Source organism: Cyprinodon variegatus, unplaced genomic scaffold (genome assembly GCF_000732505.1).
Source record: "Cyprinodon variegatus isolate N-32 unplaced genomic scaffold, C_variegatus-1.0 Scaffold779, whole genome shotgun sequence".
In the NCBI taxonomy this organism is placed as follows: domain Eukaryota; kingdom Metazoa; phylum Chordata; class Actinopteri; order Cyprinodontiformes; family Cyprinodontidae; genus Cyprinodon; species Cyprinodon variegatus.
The window spans coordinates 176,889-191,787 of NW_015151232.1; the positions used below are offsets into that span (position 1 = coordinate 176,889).

General features: G+C 39.8%; 2 protein-coding genes across 2 annotated transcripts in view; both read right to left on the minus strand.

The window, feature by feature from the left end:
* Positions 1-2,888, minus strand: part of LOC107098458 (unconventional myosin-XV-like) — a 13,550-nt gene extending 10,662 nt beyond the window's left edge. Inside the window, exons 1-3 of the mRNA XM_015396170.1 lie at positions 2,790-2,888; positions 2,606-2,709; positions 2,434-2,497 (exon numbers count right to left, since the gene is read on the minus strand). Coding sequence (XP_015251656.1) covers positions 2,434-2,497; positions 2,606-2,709; positions 2,790-2,822 — 201 coding nt within the window. The 5' untranslated portion in view covers positions 2,823-2,888. The remainder of the gene's footprint in view (positions 1-2,433; positions 2,498-2,605; positions 2,710-2,789) is intronic.
* A 193-nt stretch (positions 2,889-3,081) lies between these two features.
* Positions 3,082-12,182, minus strand: LOC107098459. The gene is made up of 7 exons (XM_015396171.1): positions 10,925-12,182; positions 10,666-10,830; positions 7,600-7,664; positions 7,457-7,520; positions 5,949-6,058; positions 5,763-5,832; positions 3,082-3,144 (listed from the first exon to the last, which is right to left on the minus strand). The coding sequence occupies exons 1-7, from the start codon at positions 11,837-11,839 to the stop codon at positions 3,082-3,084; spliced, it is 1,452 nt and encodes a 483-aa protein (XP_015251657.1). The 5' UTR covers positions 11,840-12,182.
* Positions 12,183-14,899: the final 2,717 nt, after the last annotated feature.

The following is a 14,899-nucleotide window of genomic DNA, read 5'->3' on the forward strand; positions in this document are numbered from 1 at the left end:
CCATGCCTAGTGCCTACTGTACAAGCCTGTGGGGGCGGTGTTATGATCTGGGGTTGCCGCAGTTGGTCAGGTCTAGGTTCAGCAACAGTATGAGCTCAAAGAATGAGGTCAACTGACTACCTGAATATACTGAATGACCAGGTTATTCCATCAATGGACTTTTTCTTCCCTGATGGGAATAGTCCAGACATATTCCAAGATGACAATGCCAGGATTCATCGGGCTCAAATTGTGAAAGACTGATTCAGGGAGCATGACACATCATTTTCACACATGGATTGGCACCACAGAGTCCAGACCTCAATCCCATTGATAATCTTTGGGATGTGCTAGAGAGGGCTTTGCGCAGCGGTCAGACTCTACCATCATCAATGCAAGATCTTGGTGAAAAATGAATGCAACACTGGATGGAAATAAATCTTTTGACATTGTAGAAGCTTATCGAAACAATGCCACAGCGAATGCGTGCCGTAATCAAAGCTAAAGGCGGTCTAACAAAGTATTAGAGTGAGTGACCTTTTTTTTTGGTGGCGACTTTGTTTTGGCCAGGCAGTGTATAATTTACAACTAAAAGATTGAAGAGAATCTTTCTTGACATTGACAATGCCCCCGCCTCCCGCCTAAGCTCTTCCTGCTGTCTTGATGTTTTACCCACAAGTTTTATTAAGAAGGTTTGACCTGTTTTAGAGTCGGATTTGTTTCAAATCATAAACTCATCCCTCATGTCAGGTGTTTTCCCCAGAGTCTTAAAAACAGCAATAATCAAACCATTGATGAAAAACAGAAGCTGGAATAAATGAATCCTGCAGAACTACAGGCCCATCTCAAAGCTCCCCTTCATCAGTAAGATCATTGAAAAATTTGTCTCAACAGTTAAATGCCTTCTTATCAATGACCAGCTGCTTTGATATCTGCCAGTCAGGTTTCCATAGCAACCACAATGCAGAGACTGCCTGATTAAGCTGTTCAATGATATCCGAATAAACTCAGACCCTGGAAAAACCACAGTGCAGCGTTTGATTTGATTTTATTAGAGCGTCTGGAAACCTGGGTCTACCTTTCTGGTTCAGCACTGGACTGGGTTAAATCCTACCTGAAGGACAGAGGCTCCTATGTGTCAGTAGGGAACTTTAAATCAGATAATATGAGGAAATTGAGGAACACATGTTCCTCAAAGCTCCATTCTGGGGCCTCTCCTATTCAACACCTACATGCTCCCCTTGGCTCAGATTATAGCAAAAAAACAGATTAGTTACCATTACTATGCACACAACTTTACATCCCAATGTCACTAGGTGACTATAAACCCATCAGAGCATTGTGTAGATGCTAGAACAGATCAATCTGTGGATGCCTCATCATTTTCTACAACTAAATAAAAACCAAACTGAGGTTATAATCCTTGGACCAAAGGAGCAGAGAGTTGGCTCACAGTTTCATCTACTGCAGCCAGAAATCACTGATTATGGCTGAAATCTTGGTGCCCTGATGGAATCAGACCTGAATCTTCAGAGACTCATAAATGCAGTTACTAAGTCAGCCTTTTATCACCTGAAGAACATCTCCTGGATTAAAGGACTAATGTCCAAGCAGGATCTAGAAAAACGCATTCATCCAATTATCTTTAACAGAATTGATCACTGCAGCAGTGTCTTCATAGGTTTCCCTTAAAAGTCCATCAGACAGCTGCAGCTGATCCAAAACGCTGCTGCCTGCGTTCTCACTAGCCTTAAGAAAGTAGAGCACATCAGCCCAGTTCTGAAGTCCTTTCACTGGCTTCCTGTAGCTCAGAGAATAGATTATAAAATCCTTCTGTTAGTCTGGAAATCACTCAATAGATCAGCACCTCAATCCATAACAGATCTTGGCTCAACTTCTCAGACCACTCTGGGAGGTTTTCTAGTTCCAGCCTCCTCTGTCCACCCAGAACTAGAACCAAACATGGTGAAGCAGCATCTATGCCTCACTGATCTGGAACAAACTCCCAGAAGACTGGAAATGAGCTGAAAGTTCTTAGAAGTCAAAGTTAAAACCCATTAGTTTAGAGCCTTCGACTGATGGAGTTAAACTGTTAACTGGTTTATTATTAGTTTAAGGATGTGATTCAACTGTTTCATTTGTTTTACTACCTTCTGTTATTCTGCTTCATTTTCCCCTCCATTTTATTCTTAGATTCTTATCAAACACTTATGATTGTCTTTGTACTGAATTGTGAATTTGTACAAAAAAATCTTGCCTTTTTCAGTTGATGAATGTCTTTTACTGATGTTCTTTGTAATCCACATGAATTAGGAGATTTGATGATTAACAGGTTTAACAGACAGTGGACATCTAGAATATACATGCTGTCTCTGTTTCCCTTTAGATTATAAAACCTCTTTTCTTGCCTTTTAAAGGTTGTTTTAACAGAAACTGGGCGTTCAACAAACATACCTGAAAGACAATCCTGGACTTCTCCAGGAGATATTTGGACAGTGAGGTTCCTACAACAGCTCCACTGTCAGCAGTAAGGCCCGATGAAAGAAAAGCTGCAATCAGTTTCACCGTCCATGGAAAGAGATCATGGAGAGGTCTTCCTGAACCAACCAATCACTGCTGGACTTACTTTAGTATGTGGATGTGAAGGTACTTGCCAAAGCGACTTGAGTTGTTGTTCAGAATAGTCTTGGCATTCCCAAAACTTTCAAGGATGGGAAAGACTTCCATAGGCTAATAAAAAAAAGAAACACAATCTGAATAAAATCTAATGAATATTTCATTTGTATTTTTTTTTTTCACTTTTTTATTACCTGTCTTAGACTCTCGTTTCTGTTTCGATACATCAAGCTGAGGTAATGAACTATTTGCTTGGTAGCTTCAGTCTTCCCAGAACCACTTTGTCCGCTACATCACAAAATATTAAAAACATAAAGGACACAGTTTCCATAAATTAATAGGAAACTTTTAAAATCTCAAACAAATTAAGTATGGACCCCTCGGCATCGAGGGGTCCATGCTAGTATCGGGCGTTCTGGCATTGGAGCATCCGAGCATAGCTCAGTAAATTTTACTTTTGGCGCTGGACGCCAGAGCATCAACCAATCAGAGAAGCTTTTTGGGCGAGACAAACACTACCTGCAAGCTGTCATCGCTTCTGTACACATTCTGCATATGAAAAATATGGAATTAAACTCCAAAGGTTATAAAAAATGCAGGAAGAATGGATTGTTATGTAGCAGGAACAGAGAGCAGCTTTGATCATTATTGCTGCACTAAAACACTTTTTATAAATTATAGCGAAACAGTTTATAAATACCCAAACTAACTAGAAATATTAAAACCTGCTGATGAAAAATTTTGGATTGTATATTCTGGTTCTTGCAGTTTTTACCACAAATTTTAAAAACTCTTTCTATTCACTTCCAGACGCTACGAACGGGGCAGGAGGAAATCCCTTTATCCATTTAGTTTTGAAGAAAAATACGCTTTAAACTACCTCATGGGTGTGTATACCTTCAGTCATGTACAAAAAAACTTTTTAATTACTTACTTTTTGGTGTTTTTTGAAGCATATGGAGACCTGACCTTAAATAATTTTTTCGTAAAAAACTAAAGGGATAAGCGGGACTAGCATACACGTATGCAAATCTGGCGTCTTGCACATGCGTATTGACTGTGGGTATGCTGATCTGACAGAACACAGGCGGTATACTGGAGGTCTGGAGCTCCCAACAAGAACTGCATATTTTTGTGCAATCATACTGATGAACTGATGAACAGAGGATGTCTGGAGTTGGACTTTCTCACTTAAAAATGTGTTAAAACAATTTTTCCAACTCATAAAGTCAATAAAGCCAAGCTGATATCTAGCTTGAAGCTACAGAACAGAGCAGATAAACAACAAGAGCATCAAAGCGTCAAAGCGTCTTGACCACAGTTTGTTCCAGCATCCAGATATCTGCATTTGCACATTTCTGAAAGCAGTATAACGATAGAGCAAGAAATAAATTGGAAGGAGTTCCAGGACCGAATCATAGATAGATGGAAGCTGAATCTGCCATCTTCTCCTTCAACCCGTTCCAAAAAGGTTCAACAAGCCCCGCCATCAGGATTCAAAAGGCCAAACACAAAACCCGTTCAAAACCAAAGACTCCACCAACCTAGGAGGACGACAGGTGGGTTTTTGACTTGCATTTGTGTTGGGATGTGTTCAGGAGGAAGTGCCTCCATGTTGCCTAGAACATCAGCGCTCCAACTACAGATTGCTCTGGTGTTAGTCGATGGAAGGACTCCAGGTTGGTTTCAAAAAGCTTTCAGACAAACTGAGCGTATGTCCCATTGCCTCCGATTGAAGCCTGTTTAGAGGTTGGCACGACCAGCATCACCGAGACTTTACAGTCTTTCAGGTTATGTTGTGTTGTTGCGTTCATATTATGTTTTGTTTAGAAAAAAGGATCTGATAAATCTATGAAAATGCATAATTCTCTACATCCCTAAATATTTTCCTGAGCATTAATTAATAAAAAGCAGGTCTTAGAAGCTATCACACTTCTCCTCTCTATGGGTGTTATGTGCTTCGGGCACATTATTATTTCTTTTGTTTATTTCTTTCCCTTGTTGTTTTTTTTTTACTTTAGTTGAAGGACCCTTTGTAAAAAATTTGGAGTTTGGATTATTTCTTTTGACATTTAATTACGTTAATTTGGGGCATTGTGGCCCGCCTATAAATAGGCCGGCATTCAGAATGTACGAGGCCGCCCCACCCCGCCCTGCTGAGACGCCGCATTTCCTCTCGCTCCTGGGTTCGACCAGTGGTTGCGGGCTGAAACTGAGATTCAAGGCTGCCATGTGGTAATTTTTGTTATTTATTTATTTTTTTGCCGATTTTGGCCTGGTGGGACCGGTGGTCCTGTTTTTGATCTTTTCTTTAATGTAGGTTTTTTTTTTCCCTTTTCTTGTTTTGCTTAGTCGGGCTTCAGCAGACGCTTTGACGGCCCTGTATAGGGTTGGCCCCTTTGCTGTGCCGTTTTGTTCTTTTTGTTAGTACTTTTCGGAGGGGTTTTTTTTTTTTCTTTCTTCAGTTCTTTTTTTTTATGGGGCACGGGATTTGAGGGCCAACTGAACTATCTTTTTTCCCTCTTAGGAAAGATCAGAAAAAGTGAAGAAGTTGAAAATAAAAACTGATTGAACCCTCATCTTCTTTTGTCTCGTGTCCTTAAATATGTTGTGTCTTGTGCGGACGTAACAATGGGCCGCTGTCACACCTTGCCGATTTATCCAGAGTATGCCTGACGTCCCAGAATCGCTGGCATACACTGAACTTTCTATGTATTTTTTTCAATTTTGGACGTATATATAGTGTTCATAACGAGTCCAGAACTTCTGTCCAACGACAGCCGAATTTCTGTATAACGCACGGCAGCGTAATGCCCATGAAGTGATGCACAATCCAGTGCAAGGAAATGATTCTTATTTCAACTGTTGCGTATATTAGCTGCGACATATGAATCAAGATGCTATGATCGAAAAAATTTGATTGACAGATGAGTGTTGATATATGATTGGCCGAATTTAGGTGTTCAGGCTGATGTAGAACTAAATGTCCTGGATAAGATAACAAAAAAAAAAACTGATTTCAAAACTGGATTTTTTTTAAATATAAATTTTGTAACTTAAATTGTCAAGGTATGAAAGGGGATTAAGTTGAACTTACAAAATAAAAATATAATTGATCATAAAAGTAAGCAAAATGTGTGTAAATGTTGTTTATGATAGTACCTTACAATGATGCACTGCTCCTGCGCAGAGGACTGGGACAGTCGGAAGGCTGAGTCAGCTATGGCGTACACATGGCTAAGGCACAGAAACATAATGTCTGAATCAGCACTAACAAAAGAAAACAAGTAAATATGTTATTTTAAAAAAACAGAGATATTAAATGTGCTAAAAAACAAATTAGAGAGACTTACGGTGGGTTTTTATGCAGCTCCTGCCCCTCATATTTATGCCTCATTTCCTCAGAGAAGATGTCAAGAGACTTGAATGGGTTGATGGACAGTAGGATGTTTCCAATGTAGGTCTGGGATAAAATAGGAAGTTTGCTTATTAACACCAACCTCACACAGATATTATCGGCTTTACTTGGTAAATGTTACCTCTCCTAGAATATAAAAGCATGAAGAAGATCCATTTCTTTTTTCATTTTATGTTTTAAATAGGAATGAAACAATTAATCTGACTAATCGTGATTAATTGATTATTGAAAAGTCATCAACTAATTTAGTAATTGAATAATCATTAACATTACATTACATTAATAGAGACTGTAAAACATGTCTTTAGCTGACAGAGCAACCCACTTAGAGCAGCAATTATATCAAATTTGTAAGGAAAATATATAAACAGTTTGCATTTAAGATAAAAACAAAGAATTTTGTCTGTTAATCTGCTCTATCAAGAACTCCTCAGGTGGTGAGTTTCACCTCGTTTAATTTAATATAAAATCTTCTTTAAGGAACCTTTGGCTATCCGATTATTAATCGTTTTATGGGAAAAATAATCAACAGATTAATCGATTTGCAAGATAATCGTTAGTTGCAGCCCTAGTTTTAAATAACTACTCATTCTGTATGTCTGTTCACTTTCTTTGTCAGTTTCTATGTTGAAAGCTAAAACGACCTGTGATGACCTTTGTTTTCCTCCTACTTGGAAATTCTCTGACAGCAGCTATGCTGCTTTGGGAGAAACATCCTGAGAGAGTGCAGCTTAGAAACAGCTTAAAAAGATCACAGCCATTAATTTGTTCCACCAACTTTGGTGTGGGTATGCTGGTCAGACATATTGACACTACTTTTATTAAACAGCATCATTCTAACAGCATTATTTAAATGTGCCTTTCAGGGCAAAGGTGACGGCTACCAGTTTATCTCCTCCCGGCCAGTAAGCGGCGCACTCGCACAAGTTGTGCCAGTTGCCAGTCCTGCTGATGCAAACCAAACCAAATATTTAACCTTGTTGGAAACTTGCTACTTTAGATCATCAACAAGGCTCAAAAACTTGACGGACATTCAAACCTGAGCTCCGTCTCATGTGAACCAAACTTACTGTTCCTATTGGTGCAGAATCCTTTAATAAAGACATTGGCACCGTAAACTAAAAGTAAATATTTACATTATTTTGGATGTGCCAGATTTTCTTAAACATTTTTTCTCTTTGGTAAAAGGTATACTTTTATTCTGCACCACTCTCGATGTTTTGTGAATCTATAATTTCTGCAAAAGTAATAGTTTTGATTTATCAAAATTAATTGTTTTGATAAAAAGTTGTAGATATTAACATCTTCCAACAAATTTTAAGCATCCAAAAAGCAAAAAGAATTTGAATTAGAAGCTAGTTTCGATCACTAAAAGCAAAATCTGATGTTTCAAATGACTTTTAATTTGTTATTTTCAATCATTAAGATAATACTGAAACGTACATAAATACACCCACGGTCAAACCTCTTCTTCAGATTCAATAGGACCGAGCTCTCAGACACGTCTCTAAAAACATGAAATATAAAAGTTTCGTTTAGAGTGCCATGTTGATATAAAGCAAGTTTGTTCTGATGTATGAACTTACTCCAGGCGTGAAAGATCCTCCACCTCATCCAGCTCTACCGGCCCTTCATTCCCAGGCATTACAACCTAAAGTTGACAAAGTTATAGTTTATATCATTACCTGATACACCAATCTACAGCATTCCTATTCCTTCTAATAAATCAATCAATCAATGCATCCATATATCTATAATGTAATTTTTACTTCGACTGTAGAGACCAAGAATGTCATTGCTATCTCTACGATTCAGGACATTCACTCACACACCCATCGACTTACAGTAGCAGCCATTAAAACGCTGACTCCGCCCTTTAACTCAATTACAGGGTCTGACCAGGAGATGGTGCTTCTCTTTAGATCTTAATGTCCACAAATCATGACAGAATATTTTAGTACAAAGATTGATTTTTAAAAAGGAAATATAGGGTACCATCCAAGGGCCAGCCAGGGTCCAGCCATGGACCAGCCAAGGGCCAGCCATGGTCCAGCCATGGACCAGCCAAGGACCAGCCAGGGTCCAGCCAAGGGCCAGCCATGGACCAGCCAAGGACCAGCCAGGGTCCAGCCATGGGCCAGCCATGGACCAGCCAAGGACCAGCCAGGGTCCAGCCATGAACCAGCCAAGGACCAGCCAAGGGCCAGCCAGGGTCCAGCCATGGACCAGCCAAGGGCCAGCCATAGTCCAGCCATGGACCAGCCAAGGACCAGCCAGGGTCCAGCCAAGGGCCAGCCATGGACCAGCCAAGGACCAGCTAAGGGCCAGCCAAGAACCAGCCAATGGCCAGCCATGGACCAGCCAAGGGCCAGTCAGGGTCCAGCCAAGGGCCAGCCATGGACCAGCCAAGGGCCAGCTAAGGGCCAGCCAAGAAGCAGCCAAGGGCCAGCCACGGACCAGCCAAGGACCAGCCAAGGGCCAGCTAAGGGCCAGCCAAAAACCAGCCAAGGAAAGTGGGGACATTTTGAATGGCTACTAATGTAGCACTAACAGTGTTAAGTTGATGAGCCAAACTTTTCACACTTAGTAGGGCTAACTAGCTTAGCCACAGTAGGCTAATTCTTCATTTAACGAAGAACAATCTGTCCTGAAACCACAGTCCGTCCTGCACATGCGCGAACAGAATAATAAGATCTTGATCGCTGAAAAACTGCGTACTAACAGTACTAAAAAGAAACACTTATTTATATACTTAAAACATCAAAGAATGTTAAACTACATTGTATAGAAAATCTTTAACACTTTTCTGGAAGAAATTGATACGTTTAACATTCTCTCCATTATATTGCGTGATGTCATAATCAGACATGCTCAGAGTAGTCACAGTAACGTTCGAAAAGCTATTTAAGTGTATCGCTTTTTATTGTTTTTAGAATATGCAATATTTACACAAATACAAATATATTCAAAAGGAACCCCCTGCCAGAAAAAGACAAAAGAATTAAAAAGTAAGAAAAATTGAGTATTGCCAACACCGGAAGTTATTCTGTTCGCGCATGCGCAGGATGGATCGTGCTTTCAGAGCGCATCGATATTGACAACCCTCTCTGCACATCTACAGTCATACCTAAGTTGTTATTGTAAATATACACAGAAAGTCTTTATTTACCAACAAACTGAGCAAAAACATAGTGTAAAACACAAAAGTAAGAAATAAGATGGCAGCGGGGTGTGGTAATCTTCCAGAAAAACGTTGCATGCAAATAGAGTGACCTACTGGATTTAGATATAAGAAATGTCAAATAACATGCACCTTTAAAGGTATCAGAAAGAAATCATAGGGAAATTTATAAGGGGTCAGTGATTTGGGAATGGCAATGATAGACATTAAGCCCTGGACTACACAAACACTGGAGAGGTTCAAATTGATTTGCTCTGTTCTTATCAACATATCAACATTTCATTTTTTATCTTCAGTGGGAATATGATTATGTTGAAAATGTGTGATTCTATATTCTCATGTAAAACAGCTGTAAAAGGTAATAGAATAGGTGATGAAACCTAAGAAAACTCTTTAAAATTGTTTTTTTTTTTCTTTAAATATTTTGTAACATTGTCTTTTAGTTTCCTGACCAGAATCTGGCACTATCTCAGGGGGCATGACATTTAAAAGTTTGCGAACCCCTGTTCTAGCACATTCTGTACTCCAGTGACATGCACAGACTTTATATAGGATGGGGGCGGAAAAAAACAGGGCACATGTAGTGCATGTTTGTCACTATAATGGGCACATTAGCATTCGTCCTGGCTCCTGAGAGGGCACTTTAACACATGCTTTGGAACTTGGGAGGCACTTAAGCACATCTTTTGGCTCCCAAGGGGGTACTTTAGCAAGCATTTTGGTTTCCAAAGGAGGGAACAGTTAGTGCACCCTTTGACTACCAAGGGGGGTCTTTGGGAAGCGTTTTGGCTCCTGTGAGGGCACTTTAGGGTAGTATTGGCATAGTGAGTTAGAGCAGTGCGCTTGTGCTCTGAAAAGGTTGCAAGTACCCGGTTCGATCCACACAGCCTCTACTCTGTCTCTCTGAGCAGGACTCTTAACCCCACACTGCTCCTCGGGGTTAAATACAGTGCTAACTTTACAAACAGGAGGCAAAGCTGGGGGGAATGAGCTGCCTGTGGCATGAAGGCAACACCCTTCATGCCACGGAGTGTCGGTCTAGTTAGGGCATTGCACTTGGAATCCTGAGGTTCTGAGTTTGAGCCCAGAGGCTGCCACACTAACCACCGGGAACCGCACAATGGCAGCCCACTGCTCCCTAAGAGGGTGGGTTAAATGCAGAGAGTTAATTTTGTTGCTCTGTACTTGTGACAGTGAAATGGCAAGAAAATGCTGGAAAAACTTCAGCAAGCATTTTTTTCTCCCAAGAGGGAACTTCAGTGCTGTCAAGGGGGAACTTCAGCATGCACTTTGGCTCCTAACCTTTGCATATGTTTTGGTTCCCAAGGGGGCACTTACGCTTTTGTTCCCCCAACAACTGAGCCATGAGTAGGGGCAACTGCCCCCAACCGCTGTACATACGACATTACACAACACCCCTTCTTCAAACAATAAGTTATATAGAAAGGATGCAAAGACATGCAAACAATACTTGTGTGCTATTTAGCCGAGTCTCAAGCATCTTTTGAGTTGGATCCTCTGATTCCCAGGGTCCCCTGGTACTGTGAGTGATGGCGTGGCTGTCATCGTAGACCGTCCATCTTGTTAGCTTTTCTACCGTCTGATGGGGAAGCAAATTCTCTGCCCGAAGCCAGGTCTGCAGCTCCAAAAGAATTTATTAAGGCTATATGTTTTTGTAGCATCAAGTAATCAGAACAAATAATTACATATTTAAATAAACAGATACATACCTGAGGGTCTCCAGTCATCTGGTAGTTTCCCGTCCAATGAAACTCTGGTTGAGTGATGGTAGTCAAACCATTGCCACCCATCAACAGGGCTACTTCCCTGTCTGCTTCTTCTTCATACAATCCAGGAACGCCTGATACTGCTAAGCTTGTGTCTTCATTTGCAAAGCTTTGAGATATTTGTGTCTGTTCTGCTACCTCTGCTTCCACACGTACACCCTTTGGTCTTCCTAGCCCGGTGCCTAGCAATCCCACCGGCATTTTGATCTGGGAGGGTTTTAGGTTTTCTCTTGCAGCTTGCAGCACACTGACTCCATCTTGGTGTTTTGATCTGGTTCCACTGGTACCTCTGTTTTTTGTGGAGTCGTCATGGAATGTCCTTGCACTCTGGTCTACATCTTCATCTGATCGTAACTTTTCCAGCAATGGGTTTCTTCCCGACTTCAGGAGACTCAGGTCTGGTTTGGAAGGAAGTACAAGTTTAGCTCCTGGTTTTGGAGGTCTAGCCTTGGGCGTGGAGTCTCCTGCTGGTGAATCTGATGCATAAGAAACAGGCTGTTGTGCCTCGGTTGTCTTTGCCTTTGCTAGTTTCTTCACTCTAGGAAGTACAACCGCGTATTTAGCATCAAGTTCTTTGTTACTGTCCGTTAACGTGTCTTCTGTTGCCTTCTCATCCTGGGGATTTGCTGTGTCTTTTTGATCTAATAAACTTTGCTTTTGTTTCCGAGCTAAACTCGTTTTACAAGCAACCCTCATCGTCATCCTGTGGCTGACAACATGGCCTCCAGATCTCCTGCTACTCTGTTTTTGTTTAATAGTTCGAAGCCAGTGGGTTATACCAACTGCTTTAGTCAGAGAAGAAATCCTCTTCCTGAAGTTTGGTTTTTGTGTCATTTTCTTTTGAATCCAGTCATTCATCCTGAAAAAAGGGGACGCTCTTTTTTTCGGGTGTATCAATCGTAATCCTTCGCTTGTGTCAATCTCTGAGGTTCCTCCATCAGGATTAGCTACTGCCTGTCCGAGTGATGGCAGTTTGGTTTTACCAAAAAGCAACCTCTGCGCCCTACCTTTGACAAGTTTTTCATCATCCTGCTGCTCCGGAGTGGCTTTGTTGTCTTTGTTCTTAGCTTCATCGGGTAATACTTGACTTTGTTCTTCAAAACATTTTTTCGTCTTTGGTTTAACGTTCTCTTGTTCTTGATCTGAGTCATTTTCTACAGAAGGGTCTGTCTCGTTGACTGACGGTGTTGGTTCCTCATCACTTGGGACATCTGGGGTACTGATGGAAATGTCCTGCAAAGGTTTGACTTCCTCTTTTAAGAAACGAGTCTTACTTTTTTTGACATTCTTGGTTCTTTTTTCTTTCTTTGCCTTTTGTTTGGTTTCTTTCTCAACTTTCTGTTTAGGTTCTTTTCTCCTTCGGTTTTGAACCCTTTCAACCTCCTTATTTGCCTTTGCTTTTTTAAACATTTTGAATTTTGCCTCAGTAGGAGGTTTAGGTAGAGGATAGCAAAAGTCTAGTTTTAGCTCCACTTAAGTCACATCATTGATTGCCTGACCCTCCTTCCTTGTTTTGTTTTTCGTAATAGTTGAAAAGACCGATCTATTTCTGACTAGGTTAGCTCCCCCTTTGTCTCATTCAGCTACACTTTGAGTGTCCAGTCTCTCAGTCCTCTCTTGATTCTCTTCAGTTGCTGCTCAATCCTCATTATTCGGGTGTTCCTCAATTACTTTCAAGCCAATGTATTGCAATGTGTGCAATGCCTTCAATGGAGGTTTGCAATTGTTTTTAATCCCCCTTTTATATAGACATAATGATCTAAGGTTCAAACTCTTTTTCTCATAGTTCTTAGTTTCTTTTTTCCCATTTAAATTTGTTACTCTCACTCTTTGCCACTCTTCCCAGTTTAAAAGTTGGTGAATACCAGCTTCTTCTTTGGGGGTTTTCTGAAAAGCCCCTGTTCTGCTTCATAGGTCGTCTTCAATCTTGAGACCTCATAATTGGTGGCAAAGCTTTCATTCAGTAGTTAAGCTATCTAGAGAGATGAAAATAAAAATAAACTACAATTAAAACATGAAGTTTCTATTTAAAAAAGAAGACCTTAGAATCTTTGAAAATAAATCAATATTAGAATAACCTTAGAAAAGTTAGTGAAATGCAACAGTTAGAGTTAAACCAAGTCCTTCAGTTTCACTTTTATTGTTGAAAAACATTTGACTACATTTTCTGTTATAACCTCAACTTAGATGCTGTGATACATCTGCCTAAAGAAAAACTCAAAACAAAATGAACATTTTCAAAAAGATGATTAATCTATGCATAAAGTTAAATGTCAGGAAAAGAAAAATAAATAAATCGTATTAATTAATTGCTCTTACATTACAGTAAAAATGTTTTCTGATTGGTTAAATGCTTCTCTGGCCGAGGAACTCGCTTTAGATTAATAGAGCTTACCAAAGTGAAATCCAACAGAAGCTTGGGGACAGCAAAGCACTCCGGCTTTCCTTCAAATCTACTGTCAAAATATCCAATATGCAGCAACTTTTAGTGAAGCTTAGGCGCCTCAATATTTCACTCATAGAGTGAGCAAAAGCCGATGTTTGCATAGGAAAACCTGTGAGCTGCTTTGCACTGAAGCAAACAAAGTGGCTTCTAAATTATTAAACTCCATCAGCCCGGCCCCCCGCTGTTCATATAACCAGCTGCTGAATGCTTGAGGAAAGGCGAGAGGTGCTGTTGTAGAAAACAACAATATGTGATGAAAGAGAAGACACAAAGACAAAGACACTGCCGACAGAATGAGCACCAATTATCCTCAGTACCTGACCTCTTTATAACACATCAACCACCTAACCCTGACCGTATGAATTATTAAACCTTCCGTAAACTTGTGGGGAGTGTTGCCTAAAATTTTTCCTAAAGTTACATTTAAAAGTGTATGGGGTAAGATAACAGATGATACAAACGTTTGCATAGGTTTTTAAATTTGTAAATATTAGTTAGTGTTGTAATCAAGACCTCACCAAGGAGTACCAAGACAAGGCCAAGATGTTAAGAGGTCAAAATCTAGACAAGGCCAAGACCTTTAGAGGTCAAGACCAAGAAATGAAGTGGTCTCGGTTCTCCTTGGTCTTGGTCGGTGTGTTCTTCACCACAACAATAATTTAAGTCAATAAATGTAATCAAATTAAATATTTGCAGTTGTTTCTTGTAGTCTCATACATTCATGACATTACTTATCATCTGAGGGAATACAAGTTTAGAAGTTATTAATACAAGTTAAAAAGTTCAAACTGCAGAAATTCAAGAATGATTTACAATTTATGAGTAAAAACAACAAGTTTACGTGTAAAAATCTACAACCAGATAAAGTAGTTTTAATACTTATCAGTTTGAGGTAGTTACAGTCTTAAAAGCAGCTCACCAACCATCAGTATATAAAACAAGAGAAAGAAGATGGGAAAAAAATTGATCATGTTTAAATCTTAGCTGAAATGGGTTTTTTAAGGTACGTGCAATATAATGTTCAATCAACTGTTCAGTTTTCATCTTTTCCCTTTTAATATACAGATTCATATTTAAAAGGTGTGCAGATGTGACATGTAATTTATAACTTTTATTTATAACATCTAAACTTGTATTGTAACAGATGAAATGTCCGATATTGTATTAGTTGAGAAGGACTGTTTTTTAAATTACTTATGATGACTTACAACATAGCCCCTTTGAAAAAGAAAAATGTTAAAAATAGAAAGCTGGCTCCTTGATTTAATGCAGATCTGCGCATTCTGAAGTAAAATGGCAGAAAACTGGAGAGAAAATGATGCTCTACATGCCTATGGGAATCCTACCTACCCTGGAAAAGTAGTTGCCAAACAAGTGTGCGATCACTTCCACCATAATTATCTTTTTGAAGAGTTTCAGTCTGGCTTTAGAGCTCATCATAGCACTGAAACAGCTCTGGTGAAAGTCACTAA

Excerpts from the sequence above, each read along its gene's own strand:
- LOC107098459 (XM_015396171.1), bottom strand. The coding sequence starts at position 11,839 with ATGAATGACTGGATTCAAAAGAAAATGACACAAAAACCAAACTTCAGG. Across the intron at positions 10,831-10,924 it reads AGATGACTGGAGACCCTCAG|ACCTGGCTTCGGGCAGAGAA; the intron begins GTATGTATCTGT and ends TTGGAGCTGCAG. Across the intron at positions 7,665-10,665 it reads CTCGGCTAAATAGCACACAA|GTTGTAATGCCTGGGAATGA; the intron begins GTATTGTTTGCA and ends TGTCAACTTTAG.